The sequence below is a fragment of the Sylvia atricapilla genome, chromosome 2 (assembly GCF_009819655.1).
Source record: "Sylvia atricapilla isolate bSylAtr1 chromosome 2, bSylAtr1.pri, whole genome shotgun sequence".
NCBI classification, from domain to species: Eukaryota; Metazoa; Chordata; class Aves; order Passeriformes; family Sylviidae; genus Sylvia; species Sylvia atricapilla.
The window spans coordinates 90,795,417-90,815,586 of NC_089141.1; the positions used below are offsets into that span (position 1 = coordinate 90,795,417).

The 20,170-nt window shown below is 36.0% G+C and overlaps 1 protein-coding gene across 1 annotated transcript in view; it reads left to right on the forward strand.

Moving 5' to 3' along the window:
• ANKRD10 (ankyrin repeat domain 10) overlaps positions 1–19,288 on the forward strand; it is a 36,849-nt gene extending 17,561 nt beyond the window's left edge. Inside the window, exons 4-6 of the mRNA XM_066313815.1 lie at positions 11,071–11,306; positions 14,614–14,709; positions 17,633–19,288. Coding sequence (XP_066169912.1) covers positions 11,071–11,306; positions 14,614–14,709; positions 17,633–18,099 — 799 coding nt within the window. The 3' untranslated portion in view covers positions 18,100–19,288. The remainder of the gene's footprint in view (positions 1–11,070; positions 11,307–14,613; positions 14,710–17,632) is intronic.
• Positions 19,289–20,170: the final 882 nt, after the last annotated feature.

The window sequence follows — 20,170 nt, forward strand, 5'->3', positions numbered from 1 at the left end:
GGCTTTGTATGCTCCCATCCAATTGAACACAAGTTCTTTCTTGCTTTAGGGTTTTATTGATCGTGATATTTGAATAGTATTGTAGAAAAGCTTTTTATTTTCCTGCTAGAAATCTTCAGGTTTTGGGTAAATTTGGGTTGTATACGATGATGGAATATTATGAGACCCCCCCAAGAGATAATTTTCTTTCTAGTTTAATATACTCTGATCTCAAGGTTTGAGTAGAAGTGATGTGCTGGGGTAAATAAACCAGTACATCTGTTTCCACCAGATGACATTCATATGGTGATGTTGACCTGGTTTAGGCAGACACTTCAGCCACTTTCTTGTTAAAGCTGTCTGGCATTCACATCTGAGTGTGTAAATTTAATGCCAGGAATGCCCTATCACTGATACCAAGTTTTTCAGCAAGAGCTTTATTCTCATTCTTTGACAGGGACGTACTTAATTTTATTTCTTCTTTTCAAGCTCTTGTGTCACAAACTGCATTGTGTTGTTTAAAAAGGCAATTTTATTATCTTCTTTCTTCTTCACAGCTGCTCTTCATCCACCATAACAGAAGTCTGTCTGCTGTGATTTTTTTAGTGCTGCTGGATAAGTCTTTCATGAAAATCTTGTATTTCTGTTTCATGTGACCACTCTTGAGATATCTCAGCTTTTATTCTTCTCATTTATATTTTTGAGATTTCTTGACTTTCTGAAAATCAGTCACCTCTAGTGAAGAGACAGAATAGTAGTGATGTCTTGTTTTCATGACAACACAGAAGTCAGCCATTCCTTTGTGATGCGAACCCTCAGTTCCTTTTCAGTCTGGAGGGGAAGCTTGAAGGGTCTCAGGGCTCAGAAATCTGTCTTAATAGATATCTTCTTGATTTCTTAAAATCTTAGTAGCTACTTGAAGGTTTTTAATGTGAGCTTGTTTTTGTTTCCTAGCTAACTTAGCTACCAAACTTTTAATATTGAACTGCAGTCCATTTCTGGTGTTAATGTACTTGTGAAGTGCCATGACTATGTCACCTTTTTACTTCAGAAGCAGTATTACAGCATAGGTTCAGTGCAGAAGAACCAACATCCTACTTTCCTACAGTCATTAAATTAACCTCTTTTTGAGAGTAATGCTTTAGGCTCATACTTTTGATTTGGTTTTAGGTGCTTTTTTCAACAGAGAGGTTCTTATCTGTTAATTAGTATATTAATGCTTGTATAATCTGGTACTTTTCAGACTCAGACAACTTCATACACTTTTTTTTTTATTAACCTGATTGCCTCCAGATACTAGTTAAACTGCTGGATTAATTGCTGTTGTTGCATTATTAGACATTGCTGTATAATTAAGGAAAAATATATGGCAGTTCTTGTTTAACTGTATATAACAAGCATTTTAGGGCCCATTACTGTAGTATTCTTATAGTGACCATTTTTCAGTGTAGGGATACACGTGTTATCACATTTTATATAAATTTTATGGAAAGGAAAATTGAAAGTGGTATGTACATTTCAGTGGTGAAACACTAATTCCCCTTCAAAAAACCTGTAAGTAAAGCTTGGTTATTTCTTCCATGTTTGGTTTCTTGTTTGGTTGCTATGGTTGTGGCCATACTGGAGGTGTTATTGCAGGAGCTTGTGATTATGAAGTGTGGCAGTAATTTGGATTTAGTCTGGAGAAAAGATTTGGAAATACCAAAGCAGAATGTATCTGCATGGGTGAGGTGACTGATAAAAATGAGGAAGGGCTCAGTCTTAGAGTAAACTAGTTTGGAAAAATGTAGTTTTCACAGTTACTGACATTCCTGATAATTGCAAGAAGCTGAGGCAAACTCACACCACTGAATTGCTGTTCAGTTTGAGTACAGATTATTCTTAGTGGGGGTGGAATAACAACAGTGATTACTGACATCAGTTGGAAAATAGTGCAGAATATGAGAGGTTGTGCTTTCTATGAATAAAGTAAAATCCATCATTAAAGTAATGATACTTATGACCTTTCTGAAACATAAAGAGGAAATTCACTAGATGCATGTGAGATTGATAGGTTAGCTTAATCATTAGTAAGTAGCCTTATAGCTCTGGTTTCTTCACTTTCCTTCAGTCTAAGAGAGCTGGGTAAAGAATATGGAAGTGTTATGAAAACTTACATGTGGATAGCTCAGATTTCTGATGGGAATGTTTGGGGGTTTTTTGGTGGGCACTGATCTGCCCTCATGTAAGATATTGTGCTAATGTTCACATTAATGTGTGCAGTTTCCCTTAGGATAGATTTTTTTTTTCTGCAAGATATGCTATTCTGTTGCTATTCTGGCTACAGAAACCTTGGTACAGTTAAGTCAAGTGGAGAACCCAAAGTGTTACAAAGTGGAGCTTGGCCAGAGTTTAATACAGTGAAAGAAACAATTATATCCCAAATTCAGTAGTCTTGCTAGTTCTGATGGTTAGCCCAGATGTCAGTGGTGATGATCTGTAGGCGTGCTGTGCTTGATCTGGCAGTAGGTTTTGAGTAGATAGGTGATGAGGTGATTGTTTATTGCATTGTCTGTTCTAGCCTGCTGTGTTGATTTTGGTTTTGTTTGCTGATCTGGTTTCTGTCTTTTCATTAAAGTTGTTCATAGAGCAGCTAGTACCTAGTAGCCTCTAGACAAAAAAGCCCAGGAATTAGTTGTGGTATGGCCCAGAACATTTTCTGGTTGGTCAGAAAAGTTTTCTCATGTGTGTCATACACTACTGGTTACAAGATGTATCTCATGGCATGGATGCTTAACAAACCATTGAAGAGCTTTGGTAAATTAGAACTTAGTGAAATTATTATCTTCAGCTTCATTCTGTTTTGCTTGATTTGGCTCATATGTGATAGATAAATTTTCTTATAAAAGGAGAAAAATCTAAGTTGGAAAAACTTTTTCATAAAGCTCATTTAAGATGGTTTTATGCACTTCAGCAATTCCATAGTCCAAAAGATTTTATATCTGCTTGAGTAAACACAAGTTATTTTTGACACACACAAAAAAAAGTGTAGTTTAATAGTGTCTCTAGTATGGAAAAATAGTGAAACCATCGATTACCCGTAGTCCTTTCATTCTTCATTTTTTTTCCCTGCTTTTGTCACAAAAATACCTTAACATTAATTTACCTCTTTACTTCAGTTTTATTTCCAAACTTCCACTGTCCCTGCTTTTTCTACTGAACAGCTTGAACTTTCTTTCAAGTCTGGCACATTTGAGAGAAGCTGACTTCCTTCGTTTTTCTACGTCTACGCTATCTTTGGGTTTCAGTTGTTATGTTGAGGAGAAATAATGTCATTTTATTTGCTACTAGAGTCATCTTGGTAGAAATCTGTGTTGCAAGGTTTTATCTTTTCAAGTCAGAGTTTGCTCTGAGCCTGTCCTCAATACTTTTCCATTACGCTTTCTTCATTGTTAGCAACTTTATTTGCAATTCTTGCTGTTTCTAGAAACGTGAAAGCAACAGCAATGATAGTTCTTATTGTCATAAGGTTAGCTAAGTAACTCTTACATTCTCTTTGTGTTTAAAGTGGCTGCAGTACTATAACGATGCTTGTTTGGAATTTAATTTCACTAGTGATCTAGGAAATACTTTCATTTTAGTTGGAAAGGTCTTTTCTTTTATGCTGTATTACAGTCAGACTGTTTTTTTTCAAGAGTTACCATGTCTTCCATATCTTCTCTCTGTGAATTGTTTTTAGGAATCACTTCTTAAGTAATGAAATATGAATTTAAAAATATTGTTGCTGATACCAGGCCAAGGCAGGTCTATGTTGTTCAGGGAAAAATTTACCTGGAAATGTGAATATTTTGTACACAAGGTACTGAAAATAAAGTGCACTGTTTGAAGTCTTTACTAAAGCATATAAATGGGAATACAGATAAAACAAACAATCCTGATGGTGATGTTTGTGGTAATTGCAACATTGCCTACCATGGTTAATGAATTCTTTCTTCTGCCGGTGTTTGCTCAGTCAGGAGTTGAAATATCTAGGAGCTAATTATAGCTGCATAATTCATAGTGAACCTTGGTTTTCCTGTGGAGAAAGTAGCTTCACAAAGCAGAGTCTTCCTGTCAAGTATATTCCTCTTGTTATGCTTTTGGTTGATGTTTCAGTGAACTCTACCACTGCTTTTAAAAGTCTGAAATAATTTCAGCTGCCAAATACTTTGTTGTGAAATAAAAACTTGGCACCAACTTGTGCTTTTGTAGATGCCCAGTGTGTAATTGTAGCATTAATTTGTGTAGCTGCCCCAGCAGTGACACACATCTATTTAGTTAAGATTATTTTTCTCTTGGTATATGAAAAAAAAAGTTTGAAACGATTCTATAACTTCTGTATTTGGACACCAAAGGGTCAAAACACTTAAAGTTTAGTATTTTAAAATAATTTTGCTTTAGAAATTTTAGACTAGTATACTACTGTTTATATAGGAAACGATTTTTCTCACTGTGGGCGTTTTAGTGTTCTGATCTTTTTTTTTTTTTTTTTTTCTCTTTCTTCTTTTGTTTTCTTTTAATCCTTGTATCTGCTAATTTTTGTATAGGAATAGCTACTAATTCTTTTGAGATACAGCCTACTAAATTTAAAGTAATTGAAGCCATGAGTTGACCGGTAACTTTAATCCATTCTGTATAAATTTCAGTGAAGAACTGAAAAATTGGTTTCAGGGTGAAAGTTATAATGCTTTTAAAGGCATAAAAGGCTTAGTATCTTGTTGTTAAGGTGGTCACATGATAATGGCTTACATATTAAATAATGTGCTACAGCACTTCATGTATGTTAATGTACTTTTAATATTAATGTTGCCTGCAAATATGTGATCCCTTATGATATAAGTTTCCTGTTTATGCACCATTGCCCGTTTAAATCAAACAGAAGATTCTGAAACTGTAAAAACTACACATGTCAATGTTTTACAGCTACGTAATTCGAATTGACTTGATTTTTTCAAGTAATCCTAGAAAGGGGGAGCATTCCATATAGAAACTGCTGAAACTGCCACAGGTGCTTCTCCGAAAACCTTACAGTTGTGGCATTGAATGTTCAGTATCGCTTCCTTTCTGCACACAAGGCATACTGTTGAGGTATTTGTTGCGGTGATTGGTTTTAATGCTAATCTAGGAATTCAGATATAGAATCTATAGATTTGCATGCTTTGCTTACCCTAATTTACAATTATCTACATTTTTATTTGTAAACTAACAATAGATAAGTTGAGATCAGTAATTTTTAACAGATATTACATTGATATACGAAAACTGTGGTTTATTTTCTTAGATTGTCGCATGGCATTAACAAAAACACAGTAAGCTGTAGGTGCTGTAATCACTATTTCAAATTAAACATTTAGGAGGTTTTTTTTACATATATGATTTTCAAAGATACTTATTGTTGACTTTTTATGTAGAAAATGTTTGTTTTGTTTTTCAAGGTATGTGACATTATAAGTTGAAGGTAGTGTATTTCTATGTTAAAAAGACATAGAAATCTACTTGGTTATTTTCTGCCAATGAATATGAAAAATGAACAGTTAAAGCAACTTCGAAGCAATTTTTTTTTAATAAATTCAATAGCATTTATAATTCAATGTGAGAAGCACAAGTCTTTGTTTTCTTTCTACAGATCTTTCGAAGAGTAAATTCTGTAAGTTACAATGAAATAAATCTTCCTTGCCACAAAGTCATATTTAAACAATTCTAAATTTTGAGTGTCTGGGGTTTTTTTACTTTCTATGGCTTAGCTGTAGTGGAAGCATCTTGAATATTTTTTTTTAAAATTGCCTCAGTTTTTTTTCCTTTCTTTAGTAAACTTCTTAAATTAGATTGAAATAATAAAAATTTTGTCCTAAATAAAGCTAAACTGAAAGTTAACTTAGTGCTTCTGTACACCAATCCTGTTTGGCCAGATAATGCACTTGTTTCTTGGTTTTGAGCAACAATTGAATTGCACTCACAGCCAAGATTTTTAAAAAAGCATTTCATAAGAAGAAAATACCTAAAGGCATCCTTCATCGGTGTCCTCTTTATAGCTGCTTTAGTTGGATACCAGGACTCTCAGATGGACCGGGCATTTAGAGGGGGAGTTCAGATGATATCAACCCAGAGGGAGAAAAATGAATGCTAAAAACAAGTCCTCTTCATGCCAAGATCAGTCAGTTTTGAAGACTGCCTGTGGATATCACTTGATGGAAGAAGAAAAAACATGTTACAAGAGTGTTGTTTTAAGCACTGTAGGTCTGTGAATAAATGTATATGCAAAATCCAGAATGTTAACTCAAAATAGCAGTGTGTGTTTTGAGTTTGTTTATAAAACATCTTTCACTACAGAACGATGCAAGTGTCATATGTCAAGAAAACTTCAAGATCACCTACTCATCTGTATTCAGACTTCCACCATCTTTTCGCATGGATTTTTTCTATTTAGAATAACCTTATAATATGAAAATGTATCCTTCCTTTCATTTGGCTTTCTTCTTTTGCTTTGGAATTAGCCTCTTATACTTCTGTAGTTCGAAGAAAACAAGGTGTTTTTATTCCCAGCTCCTGGATTTTACCCTACAAGAAGGCTGAGGGTAAATAATACTGTGCTTCATGATTTTTTTTTTTTTTTTGGTCATTGTTTCTAGTAATAAGAATTACATGGAAACAGTGAATAAAGTATATTGGAAAAAATTGCTGCTAAGTGAAAAAACCTGAACGGGACTCAGTCATTTTTCAAATACTTGAATTGCCTTGGAAAAGATGCAAGATATGTGTTTTCTTAACATGGAGTGAATTGATTTTCTGACCACTGCCTTTATCCCTGGGCAATGTTAAGTAAGGAATTGTCCTCCTTTATGTCAGTTAATGCCTTCATGTATGTTCCTGTCAAGAGCAGGTGCCAAAAAAGAAATTATGTTTTCAGAGCTTTTGTTTTCAGTGTCCTTTCTTCAGTTTTTCCACTTGTTCTTGTAACTAGACTCACCTTTAGAGTTGTTTTTGGTTATTTTTTTTTTCTTTTTTTTACTGGAGAGTGAAGGATTTAAGTTTTTGGAGTACTGCTCTCTGATTTGACTAACTAGGCCAGCCTTTAGAACATTCTGCACCAAGTCAATGAATACTGTTTAATAAAGGCTGACTAAACATAAAACATCACTTTCCAAGACTTACTCTGATTTTCATATGTCTTCTTTCCATCCTTCCACACCTCCCTTGCTGCTGGCTTCTTCCTTCATAATGAATTAATTTGAAAAATGCTATTTGTCTTGTTACAGCTAGAAGCCTAGCCTAGAGACAAACCTTGAAAAGAAATATAAGCTTGTCCTTAAGTTTGGCATCTTCATCACAAAACAAAAAGTTTTCTTAAAAAGCCAATAACAGCAAAACCCCCTACAAAACAAAATGTAAAACCTGCTAGAAATTTCCATACTCAATTTTTAAGTCTGAGTAATGCAGCTGGAGAAATAGACCTGTCATATTTGCTGTATGATTAGGAGTAACAAAAGGACAGTTTAGCTGTAGATTCAGTTTCAGTGTGTTCTGAGCTTCTTGGGACTTCCACTATTTCAAGGTTTAGGATACCTAAAGATCAGAGCTGGTACCAAAGGGTTTTTTTACTTTCTGAAAATAGTGGAGGATGAGTGGAAAAGAAGATTTTTTTTTTTTTCCAAGATCTGTGACATTATGGTAGTTCTGTCCATGTTGTCAACTGGTTTACTTTATTTTTCCAGTGTTCTTATTTCACAGCCCAGGTCTTGAAGTTACTTTCAGTTATAATATCCTTTAACAATCCTTTTCCTTATGTTAGCAGCTATGATAAATGAAGTACCTTTCAAGGGATGCTTAATAACTGAAATAAATGCAAATTTACTTGAATATAGTGATTATCTCTGAATTTTCTGCCTGTTGAGTTTTCTTCCATTTTTTTAGCCATGGATTCCATGTTACATGGCTACTGCATTTTGTAGCCAAGTGAATCACATACCATTCCTCTTCCTTTTCACTTGATAGTCAGTTTACACACAATTGCCATTCATAACAAAGGGCTGACAATAGGGATTGCACATAAGAGGTTAAAATTCTCTTTTGTGGGGTTGGGGCAGTGGACCATTTCTATTTTCATCTGTATAATCTGGTCTGTCTACAGTAATGACACTTAAATTCTTAGCTCCTGGGATAAGCTGAGACAGACACTTCACTGCCAGACATGGGCAGCAGATTTAGTATTTAGATGTGTTCCAAGTTCCTTGTAATTACAGCTGTAACAGAATGGTTCCACTCTGAGTTTAGACTAATAATTTTAAAGAATGGTCTAGTATATATTCTAGCTTTTTAATTCATTCCAGTACTCCAGGGTTTCTGGAAGTACTGTATTAGACTGTTTTCCTGTTACAGACTCAGAGTCCTTACAGTAATTGACGATATTTCTAAATTACTTTGAAAATACCTAAACTATTCCAGTCTGGAAAAACTCCATGGTATCTGTTAAGGGCATTTTCATTCCTATTTTGTTCTTATTTACATAGGCAATTCTTTTGATTACTTGTATTTTGTTATGATAGGCCAATATAGCACAGCCAGCTCTTGCTGCCTTTTGTGTTCCCACTGACAGATTTTTTTCCTCATAGAGAAATCAGCTATAGAAGTAGGTCTTTTTTATCTTTCTAGCCTGTTTTTGAGAAAGTGATGGAAGGCTTCTGCAGAATTTGTCAGCTTTTCCTTTTCTTCTTCCTGTTAATATTGGAATGCAAGCCAGAATAACAGAAACTTGAAAGTTTATGAAAGTCCAAGAATAATCAGGCTTTGATGAAAATCATGGACATGGACAACGGGGTATAGAAAAGATCCTCAAATTAGTGTTCCCACTGTAAGTGAGCAGAGAGAATTTTACAGCTGTGTTATCTTCCATAACATTTGTTCAAACAGTTTCTAGAGTCATCTAGAACTTACAATCTTCTTCATTGAACTTTTTTTTCTTTTCATTACTAACTTGATAGGCTAAATTCAGATTCACACCTTTAAGAGAGGTGTTTCTAAACTTCAGAAGCAAGAATGTTGAATCCAATACACTTGAATCCCTTGAAAATCTAGGCAGTGCTCTCAGAATATTTCTGTAAAAGAAGCATATCTTTGTCTACTTGTTAAGAATAATTTGTTCAGGAAGAGGTAGGAATGGGGCAGATCTTTAAATATCAAAAGATCATTGCATTTTAAAATTTTGCAAACTCTGACTCCTATTTTTTTTTCTGGAAAATTTAATTTTTCTTTCCTAGGGTTTGGTTGTGTAGCTTTGCACGCTTTGATCTTAGTTTATAGTCTCCAAATACCTCTGGCATCTTTGGATCCTTTGGAAAATGATAACTGTAGTCTCTTACAGTCAATTTTGAAAAGCAGAGTTCAGTAGTACTTGCTAAGTAGTAGAATTACTGACTCCTTGAACTTTGTAAAGTTTAGATTAAAGATTAGGTGAGCATTCAATACTATATTGGTCATTTTTATCTTTGCATAACTTTATTTTGCTCTTGCTTAGATTTCTTTTACTGGGGCTCACAAATTTAAAAAAAGGTATCAGAGAACTGAGCTTTTCTTCTTGAGGCAGAATCTCAAGATTCAGCAACGTTTAAAACTTTCTCCTGATGCTAGTTTTAATTATCTTTTGTTCATCTTAATCCCATTCATATATGCTGGATGCACAGAACAGATTATTTGCTTTGCAGCACTCCTGTAAGTATTCAAAACTAATACCACCTTGAAGTTTCATTTCTTTTGACTAGCTAGGTTTTTCAGTATTCTGAAGTCTTACTTTCTAGAGCACTCTTGCATGCTGTTCTGTGGATTTTCACTAGTAGTCCAAGTAAATATGACTTAGAATACTGTAGTTTGGAATGAAATTAACCCTGGTTTAGGTTATGAGTTTTGTGATTCTGTAGTAAGTGGCTTATCCGTTTATGGAAAAAGATTTGCTGTAATAGTCAATTTCTAAAGGTTTTCTTACAGCAAGTAAGTTATAGTGATCTAGGAAGCAAATCTGGGCTTTGTTCTTTAGATTCTTCTCATGAGCTGCAGTTTCAAGAGAATCAGGTCTATTAATCTTCTGAATTCTTATAAGCAGTGGACTTGTTCAGATGGCTGAAGCCAAGAAACAAAACCTCCATTTTTCTGACTAGTTACATCTTTCTGGAAAAATACTAGGAAAGATTAATTGGCATATTTTGCATCATCTAGTTTTGTCATTCCTGGCTTTCTTGTCTCTGCTTTTGTGCTCTTCCTGATGAAGTTAGCCTAAATTGATAAGAAGACATCCTGTGTGTTTGTGTAAATGCATGTGATACAGCACTTTTTCAAATTAAACTTCTACATCTCTACATATCCTCCCTGATTTCATTCCTAACCTCCTTGCTGGACTAGAGTATGCAAAATCCACTGCCATTCTCTTGTGCACAGAAAAGTCTTGGTTGAAATTGCCAAAGCAAGTCCCAGCACTTATGATGTCACACACTTTGAAATGAGAAACAAACCAGAAACAAAAGTATAAGCAAAGCATAACTAAATATAGCATCTTTCTCTATCTATCTTTTACTATATATGTATATATTTTGTTGTTAGGAAAAATAGTGATTGTTGTTGTTACCTTAGAAACCAGAATGCCATGGACAATTGCCAAGTCATGTTAAGTTTGTTTTGAGTATTTGATCTTTTGCTCAAATTAAAGCAATAGATTGCAGAATAAACTGCAGAAGATGGTAAAATTCGACACTTAAATTAGTCTGAAGTTTATGTAAAGATCAGCTACTTCAGACTATTTTAGAATAAAGCATTCTGAGAAGTTTAAATAGGAAGATGGTTTAAGGCACATAGTATATTGATTTTATTTAAAAGTGTATTGTCTTCCCAAATTTTGCTTAGAAGTGAGATATATGTGCAAAAAGTTAAGGCAGTTATAAAACTAAGATTGATAACTAATTTCTTAATGGAAGATTTGCTAAGTGTATGTTTTCTCTCATCACCAGCAGATAGATAGTCAGTAAGGGCAGCAGCAGCAGCCAGCTAGCCTGATGAATGAGTGTAATCCAGTTTCTTTGTATTGTACAGCTTGAGAAATGCCAGTGGCCTGACAGCAGCAGACCTTGCACATACCCAGGGCTTCCAAGAATGTGCCCAGTTTCTCTTGAACCTCCAGAACTGTCACCTGAATCATTTCTATAGCAATGGCACCTTAAATGGGGTTCATCAGAATGCAGGTCCCAATCCATTCAGTGGTGGGACAAGTCGAAAGAGATCCTTTGAAGATGCGGAGTCTGCTGGAGTAAAGAAGGCTAGAACAGAAGGTGAGACTCCAGAGGTAAAAGGGATGGGTTGATACTGTTGCTGAGAAAGGAAAGTAAATAAATGTTTTAAAGTCTCCTGGAGTGGATGTTGAGTATTATTGACAAACTCACATATCTAAATTACATGCTAATACAGGAAGCAGATTAATACAATTATTCCATGCTGCAAGATCCCAGTTCTATCTATCATCATTGTGGCGTGTTCAGAAATTTCTGTTTCCAGAGAGTGCTAAAGCTGCATGATGCTCAGAATAATTATGCAGAGGAGTACAAGCTGAAATTAGCTTCTATTCCTTCCTCAGTTTCTTCAGCTTCAGGAGGGCCAAGTAATGTTCCATTGATTCACAGAGATGCCTGGATGTTCTGATGGTAATTTTCCATTCAGGGATTAATTCACAGTTCAGAAACTGCGATTAAGGTGGATGGAAGAAATTGAATGCAGAAGGGTTTCCCAAATCAAGAGGGGTTGTGTCTGTAAATTAACATATCCTAAGTTTCCAGGATTGTTTTCCAAGAGGAACTGCCGTCTTGCACAAGGGTGTAAGACCAGAATGAACCTTATGGTTTCCTATCCAGCCTTGTATGTTGAGCCTTGTATCATGCTTCACCAGCAATGATGGAATAGTACAACCTAAAGATATTTTTTGCAAGCTCTGTGTAGAGAAATCTTTTTTTAGAAATATCTTGAGTAATGTGGTTGAGAATTATTTTCTTCCTTTTTATTGGTCATCCCACTAAGTTCCTACTAAAATCAAGAGAATAGTTTTGCACTCAAACCTCCTTTTTCCTGATGATGCTTTTCTTCAGCATCAGGAAGGAGACTTCACAAGTCTTCATTGACACTTCATTCAGTTAAAGTTAATATTCTAATATAAGGGACTTTGAGCTGAATGGAATGGGCTTAAACAGTGCTCAATTCTAGATAGCAAAGGAGAAATTGATACCTAAACCATGCTTCTAAATACGACATAAGGCAACATAAATCTCATCAATATCAATACCACTATTTGTTCACTACTTCCTATCCAAACAGCACTTCACCTATACCAAAATGAGAGACTTTAACTGGGTACTCCATTGCCAGTCATAAGCAGGATATATCGCGTCATGTAGCTGGTCTAAATGATAAATTTCATTATGGAGAGGAGTCCCTGTGCAATTAAATACAAGACTTCGGGAATAGATATTTCCTAAGTAGCTACATAGAACAAGAAAACTTGCCCAGTACACAGTACCTTAACAACTGCAGAAAGATGTTTTCAGTCCATTGATCTGCTACCAGGAGTCACTGCATTACCTTGCATTTTGGAGATCTGCTCCATCTGAGTGTTCCTAAGCAGCTGTCTCTTTCAGAATATGCTCCAAGCTAGTCAATAGTCAGCGTTTCCCCACCCTGTGGGGGAGTGGTGCTGTATCTGCATTATCTTTTCACTGCACAGAGTTGGTCCAGTACCTGTTAGATTGAGCAAATAGTGCACGAAGTGAAGCAGTGCCCCTGAGCAATTACAGCAATGTTGTAAAAGAAATTGGAGTAGGTAACTTTTCAAACTGTTACCAGTATGACTTTTTATGACCTTCACAAACAAATGCAAAAGCTCTGCTGCTTTTGCTTGAAGGTTTTTGGAGTAACTAAGAGATGCATCTCAGCTGTGGAAGCTGCAGTTTCTAATCTGACATGTTTGCCCTCAAAGACATCAGCATCAGTAATAACCATTGCACTGATGTAAAAGTCTCTTGCACTGAGAATGAGTCACTGTTCCTGAGGCGTTCTGGTAAACAACAGTGCTGAGTAATGAGTTATCAGTACATCTTTGTGCTTAGCTGGCCTTTTTACAGAGCAAGACCAATTTTGTGTTAATTTTAGACCCTTACTAAAACCACACTGGTCTGTTGTCCTTTAAAAGACTATTTGCACAGGAGATTCCAGATGTTCAGAGAGGGAAGCCAGCCTGTATTGGCAGGGAAAAGTCAGGTTTTGATGGCCATACCCCCAAATCAGAACAATCACTGCTTTGAAACTACTTGCTGTGACAGCATATGTCCCTTACAAGAACCTGTAAGCACTAGAGTTGAGAGATAAATGCTTAAGGTGTGCTCTGCCCTGGAATAACTAAACTGGGCAGTGGATGGGCTTTACATGTTATTTTTTATATGCACACAGGTCTATCTGCTGACAGGTGCATAGTATTTAAAAAAGCCTTAAACCTCAAAATTAGGCAACACTGATACACAATACGCTGTGATAGAAAATGGTTATTTAAGTGTAATTAACAGAAGTAAATTGGTGACCACTTTCAGAATACATGATAAATAGTTTTTAATTTTGACTTAGAAGCATAACCCGTGTTTTATGTCCATTTTTCTGAAATCAATTCCAGAAATTCCATCCTTCGTGGGAAGGTCAGCAAGGGGTGGTGCACAGGTTCAAAGATGATGATGCATACTGGGCCAGCTGGTCACACAGCTAGATTTGTGTTAGTTGTAATCCTGGCCCCTCTAGTTCAGCCCTCAGCTGGACCCTGGAATTGGCCGACATGAAACTGCACTTACATATTCCTCAAGATAACTTAAAAAAAAAGTCTTTCCCTTCCTGGTTTAGGGTGATTTGAAGCCTGCTGATCCAAGGGCCCTGATGTCCTTTAAGCCCTCAGTGATCTCTTTGGCCCTGGAACACTTCAGGGCTTCAGGTTCTTTAAAAATTAGTAGTTTATGAAAATTTTAGTTGTGCCCAAGGTAATGGGAGCTGAATTGCACTCTGCCAAAACAGGCATTTATAACGTAATATTAAGGGTGTGTGCAGTGTGTGTAGAAAAGCGTGTTGTCAGTGTGAGAGCAAGGCAGTGCAGGCTGGGGTAGTAGTGGAGCACTGCCCTGGGTAGGTACAAGAAGTAGTAGTGAAGTCAAGCCCATCCTGCTTATTAAGCATTCCCCCCAGCAGTCTAACCACTTGGCAGCTTCTCTCGGAAGACAGTTCTGCTTATTCAGCTCTTGAAGAGATCCCTGGAACAGTCTGGTATGGATAAGGGTGGGTTACTGGGACCAGGCCCTTGGGAGTGAAAAAGGGAGCAATCTAAACTGGCAGTAAACAAATGTGAGTTGGACACATCTCCTGTAAAGCCTAAATATGAGTAACTTAAATTTCTCTTCATTCAACTTTTTGTACATCAGAATAGTAACTAATATGTAGGTGCAAAGTCTAATAGGTACCCTGGAAATTCTGTTTTGCTTTAATAATCAAAGTACTCAGCTTTTTGTTGGCTGAGTTTACATGTGGGTGCTAATGACTAAATGCGACTTTTTTTGTCAGCTTACAGCTTTGATGGCTTAATACCAATGCTGAATGGAGGAGCTGAGGATGATGCTGACAATATGCACGTTGATAGAGAGTTTGCTGTTGTATCAGGTGGGAGTGGACAGTTTCCTGTTAACTACAACAACATTCAAATGGTTGAAGACACCAAACAACAGGAGAGTACTTCTGTTGGACCAAAAGAAATTGAAATATACACTGTTTCTGCAATGCAAACTCCTTGTCGTTGCAAGAATCAATATGCATTTTATTTTTAATTTAAGTATAAAACCTAGTCTTTTATTTTTGCACATTGTTGTCTGGAGTCTTGAAAACTATTGTATTGCTGTAACACCCATTATATTGGGGGTTTAGTAGGTATCGAAAATTAGCTGTTTCATGCAATGTATTGTCATGGTGAAAGAGAAGGTTTAGTAGTAATTCCTTAATATTTCAGGTAAACAGAAGTCCACGATGTCTGTTTCACTTTTAACCTGAGGCTTGTATTACATTGTGCCTTGCTTCTAGTTGCTATAATTTTGAGTTAAAGGAAATTCACAAATAAGTTAAATTATTTGTTTAATTTTGATTGAGTAGATAGTAAGACTTGATAGGGAAACATATCCTAACTCTGAAAATACATGTTGTGACAAAGCTACATTCAAAATAGTACAATAAATGCTATAGAAAATAGCCTGGACATACACCTTGTGTTCAAAACTTGCTCAGACACAATGCTTAGGACACAATCCTAAGTGCAGGATCCTGCTGTGGGGTTTTTTATGTAAATAGAAGACCAGACATTACAGTTTTAATCTACTATTTGGAACTAGTGTACCTGGGCAAGCAGATCTCGTGTTTTGTACCAATCGTCATGAAACAGTCGAAATGTTACTAGGATTGGTCAATATTAATGCTCTAGATTTTTTTAAGGGCTGCTTAATCTAGATGCTTTTGGTAGCAGGATGTGTATAGAGTTTGATTAAAACTTGTGTCAGCCTATTTTGCACTTTGTAGGTTGACATGGAGTTACTGCGGTAGTACATTATTACATTCAGAAATTCCTATTTATCAATTTTTTCTGCCAGAAATATGTTTATGCTTTGTACCACAGATCCAGTTCAACAAAGGGAATGATAAATAATAGATATTTTAATATATTATGAACAAATATATATACATATATATAGTCAATAGTTTAAAAGTAGACTATGATATTTTCCAGTGATAATTACTAAGTGTTCTTATTTATGGAAAAATTGTTTTCTTTCATAAATATACTCTATTACTGTATTACTCTAAGTGCTCATTTTTAACCAACAATAACATTCTATAATTATCACTAGAACTATTCATTACCTACTTTTGCATATTAACAAATGGAAGTGCCAGATTTATTAAGTTTGATTTGGCAAAACCAGCCTATAATGGTTTATTTTTAAGCAGTTAAAATTTTGCACTTTTCAGTTAATAAACACTATATGAAACTCCTTCTGTGCGTTTTCATCACTGAAGTATTAACTTTGATGTCTTGATGGGTTTGTGGGGGGTTTTTTCCACTTTTGATGAGAATTCATGGTTAGTGAGTTTGGCTGATGTGGTTATTTTAACTGATGTAGGGACTAAATGGGAAAGTCCAGTTAGTACATACAGGGAGTTACAAATTGGACACATTTCTTGTGTAACATACTGGTGTCTCTGAAGTATTGATGTTGTAATTTGTACTTCAAATAATTGCCATGCAAAAAACTGAGAGAGAACCAAAACTCCAGATTCTTCCTTGTCAGACAGTGGTACTCATTATGTGTCACTTAAATGGGAACCCAGTGTTTTACAAATGTGGGAAGTTGCCAACAGACTAAATTAACTGAATTAATTTGCATACACGCAGTAAATGCAGTCCTGTTTTGCACATGGCTTTATGCGTTCATGGAGACATAAACATATGTGCATGTATCCAAGGATAATCACAGGATGTAAAATCTTTAAATGTCACCACATAGCTCCATAGTTGCTATGTTTGCCTTGCTCATCTTTACCAATATAGACATAAATTATATTTTAAAAGCAGAATATATCATGCATTTTTTGTGCTAGTACTTTTGAGTACCACTGCAAAAACATGCATTTCAGACAGACTGATGAAATCTGTTCATGGAAAGAAAACCTATTGTACTAATTACTAACTTCAAAGGGGAAAATGCTTCAAAACAGTTGTCAGTGATTTTTGCATGCACGTTTTTAGAATTTTGTTTCCCACTACTATTTTTCAGTCTTCTGTGCACTCTACTGTTGCTATTGTGTGGCATTTTGCATGTGGATTGTACACATGCTATTATAAACGTAGCATTAAATACAAACCTGCCCAGTATGTTAATCTGGCAAGCTGCTAGGTTCATTGAAGTACTTTCTGAATAAATGAACTTGGAAACATTTTAAATATTAGCACCCAAACATTTCTTTATTTGACTTACTTCAGTGCTTACTGTACTGTGAGGGTTACAACTAAAAAGAAAAATAGAAGGAAAAAAAAAAAAAAGCCACAGTTAAAGTGCAGCTGAAAAATGAAAAAAACCACCGTTCACCTTTCATAGATACTCAGTTCTTGTATGTACATAATCTTGTATCTCAAGAGGGCATTACAGTTAGGGTGGAAAGGTAGAAAGATCACTTCAGTTCCACCCTTGAAAACACTACCCAGGATGTTGTCTGCTGCACTCATTTAATGCAGTTAAATGCAAAACAAAAATCCCAAAAAAACCTAAGAAGTTGCCATTGTCTTTGCAAAGATTAGTATAGGCGTATTTTCAAAACAAATGTGGATAGATAGTTGCATTTTCAACATAAGAACCCATGCCACAAACTTACTGGTCAGATCTCCTTACTTGGAACTACCTACGTTGTTATAAAGAAAGGATAGATTTCTTTTCAAAGCTGTGTATGGAAACATTTTTAAGTAAGTGAAGTATAGTGGAGACGTTTTGATGTATTTCGATTTATTCTTAATTGTTGGTGACAGGTGTATTTCTTAATGCAGATATGAATAGCAGTAGCTCCATATTGAATGCACTGACAAATGGATGTGCCATCAATGGACATTTGGATTTCACCGCCGCACAGCAGCTCAGTGGGATGGATGCCAGGCGTGAGGAGTGCTTAGCATTAACACCCAACGGAGTAATTCCCGGAGTCACTTCTCCCAGTAGGCACCGAGTTCACACCAGTAACGGCACCGAGGAGCCGGAAAAAGCCATGAGTAATTCCACCGATATGTGTGGATCTCTCCACCTGAATGGAAGCCCGAGTAGCTGTGTTTCTAACCGGCCCTCGTGGGTGGAGGATCCTGGAGACACTTTGCACTATGGACACTATCATGGTTTTGGGGATACTGCTGAAAGCATCCCTGAACTCAGTAGTGTCGTTGAGCATTCCAATTCTGTCAAGGTTGAACAGAGATACGACAATACTGTCCTAGGCACAATGTATTTGTACCACGGTTCCTAGATGAATGACATTTATATCAAATGCATATTGAAATTGCTACCAAATGAAACTAGGGGGACAGAATCCTCACATAGCATTAAATTTGAAGATCGCAACTTGTTGCTATTTTTACACTTTGTTTATATGAAAAGTAAACCTTTGATTTGACAGCCTTATACAGTAGTTGTAGTTTGTTGCATGTATGGGGCTTATTTAGTGATAAAATAGGTGCTGTCATGATGGAATGTTAATTGTTTTAATTTTTTTATTATGGAATGTTCTGGTTTTGTATTTCTTTTCTAAGCTTGTTAACACTATCTTTCCCTTTTTAGAGCTGTTTTCCCTTTTATTAAAACAATGTTTAACTGAATTTTGTGAAGAAAATGTTACATATGTGCATCACTTAGAGGTAAAGATTTTTCTTTTCCGTATCTTCTGCTGAAGCTATGGTAGCAATATCAATGCCAGCTCTCACTATGCAAGGTTGAAAGTGGCAATCTTCTGGAGCTTCTCTGACTTTATAGTTTGTACATTTGTTTGGTATAATTAGATGTTCATCTTTAAATTTTCCCAACAAGTTGTTTAAAAATGCAGAGACAAATTTGGAAGAAGTTGCTGTTTCACTTTCTGTAGCGTAGAAGTGCTTTTTGTTGTTGTTGGGCTCTTTGCATTACAGAGTGGGAAAGTGGGCTGCCTTTGTTCGGTCGCAGTTGGGTGTGCCTCAGGTTAGCTCTGTGGTGGGTTTCTTTGGCTTCTCTCCTTTGTATGTGTGCTTGATGTTTTACCATAGCTCACAGACTGGAGGCATGTTGGCACTGTTCTGCTTTGTACACAGTTTAAAAATTGCTGTTACTCGTTATAGAATTTGCCAAGTCAAAATATTTGAGTTTGACTGTCTTGGATATACATTTATTGTCTTTTTTTTTTTTAACATATGCTTTGAAAATGTAACATTGTGTACTCTTTGGGCCATGCTCATGGAAAATACATTGTATTTAATGCTTAATACACAAATCAGAATTCATATAAGTGCACTATATGAGCACTAATGCTAAAGTTGCTGCTTGTGTTATAAGTGAAGAGTGGGGAAGAATATGGTAAATGAGATAAGCCCTCTGAATTGTGTTGATTTTTTTGTTCTTGTTTTGTTTAAAAAGGGACCTTTACAAATTGGATTTAAAAAAAATAAACATATTACATAATATCTGAATATTTTGTTTAGATGTTATTATTTTAGTGGCAAGTTGAGAAAGTATTAAATAGTTTATAAGTCACAATTCTCAGTGCTGCTGTTGAATTTCTTTTTGTCAGTATATGAAAGCAGATGGAACATCCCAACAAGTTGTCCTTGATTGAATTACAGAAACACTAACAGGATATTTGGTGTATGACAAGTCGCATCAGCCTTCAGCTTAAAAATACTGGGTTAAAATATTGCCTGTCTGTAAGTTAGAAATATATATATGTATAGTCTCATTCAAACATTTTTAAGCAAAATGCTACTCATTGCAGAGAAGTCAGTGTTTGAAACGGCTTTTACCCTCTACATAGCTCACTAGGCACAAGATGCTCACAGTGTATTCAGGTTGAGAGTAGGACTGAGGAAAATTGACCAATTCTTTTGCAGACCAGCAGAACTCCTCAGTGCCTTCTGGAGACAAAAAACCAAAAGGACTATTAATAAAAGCTGAGTGTCACCTGAGATGAGCTGCTCTGGCATGCACATTAACCACTTGCTTGTGCTTGGACAACTGCAGCTGAGCCCCGTTTTTAGATGGTGGTGTAGTGCCCAGAGGAGCACCTGCCATTGCCATTGTACTGACATGGGACAGTGACTCTCATTTGCTGTAGCATTTGGGCTTGGGGGTCTTCTTAGTATTTGCCAGGTTTGCTCCACATGCTTTCTCGTCCTTCAAATAAATCAAAGCAGCCCATAATAAGCACTGCCATCTTACCTTCATGGCTGTAAGCTGATCCCTAGAGAGCTTGCTTTGGGTACAACAAAGTTGGCATATGAGGGTGTAATGTTAGGTACATAATTTTAGCATGATAAGATTTATACTCTGTTCATCAGGCGAGATTTTTAAGATCT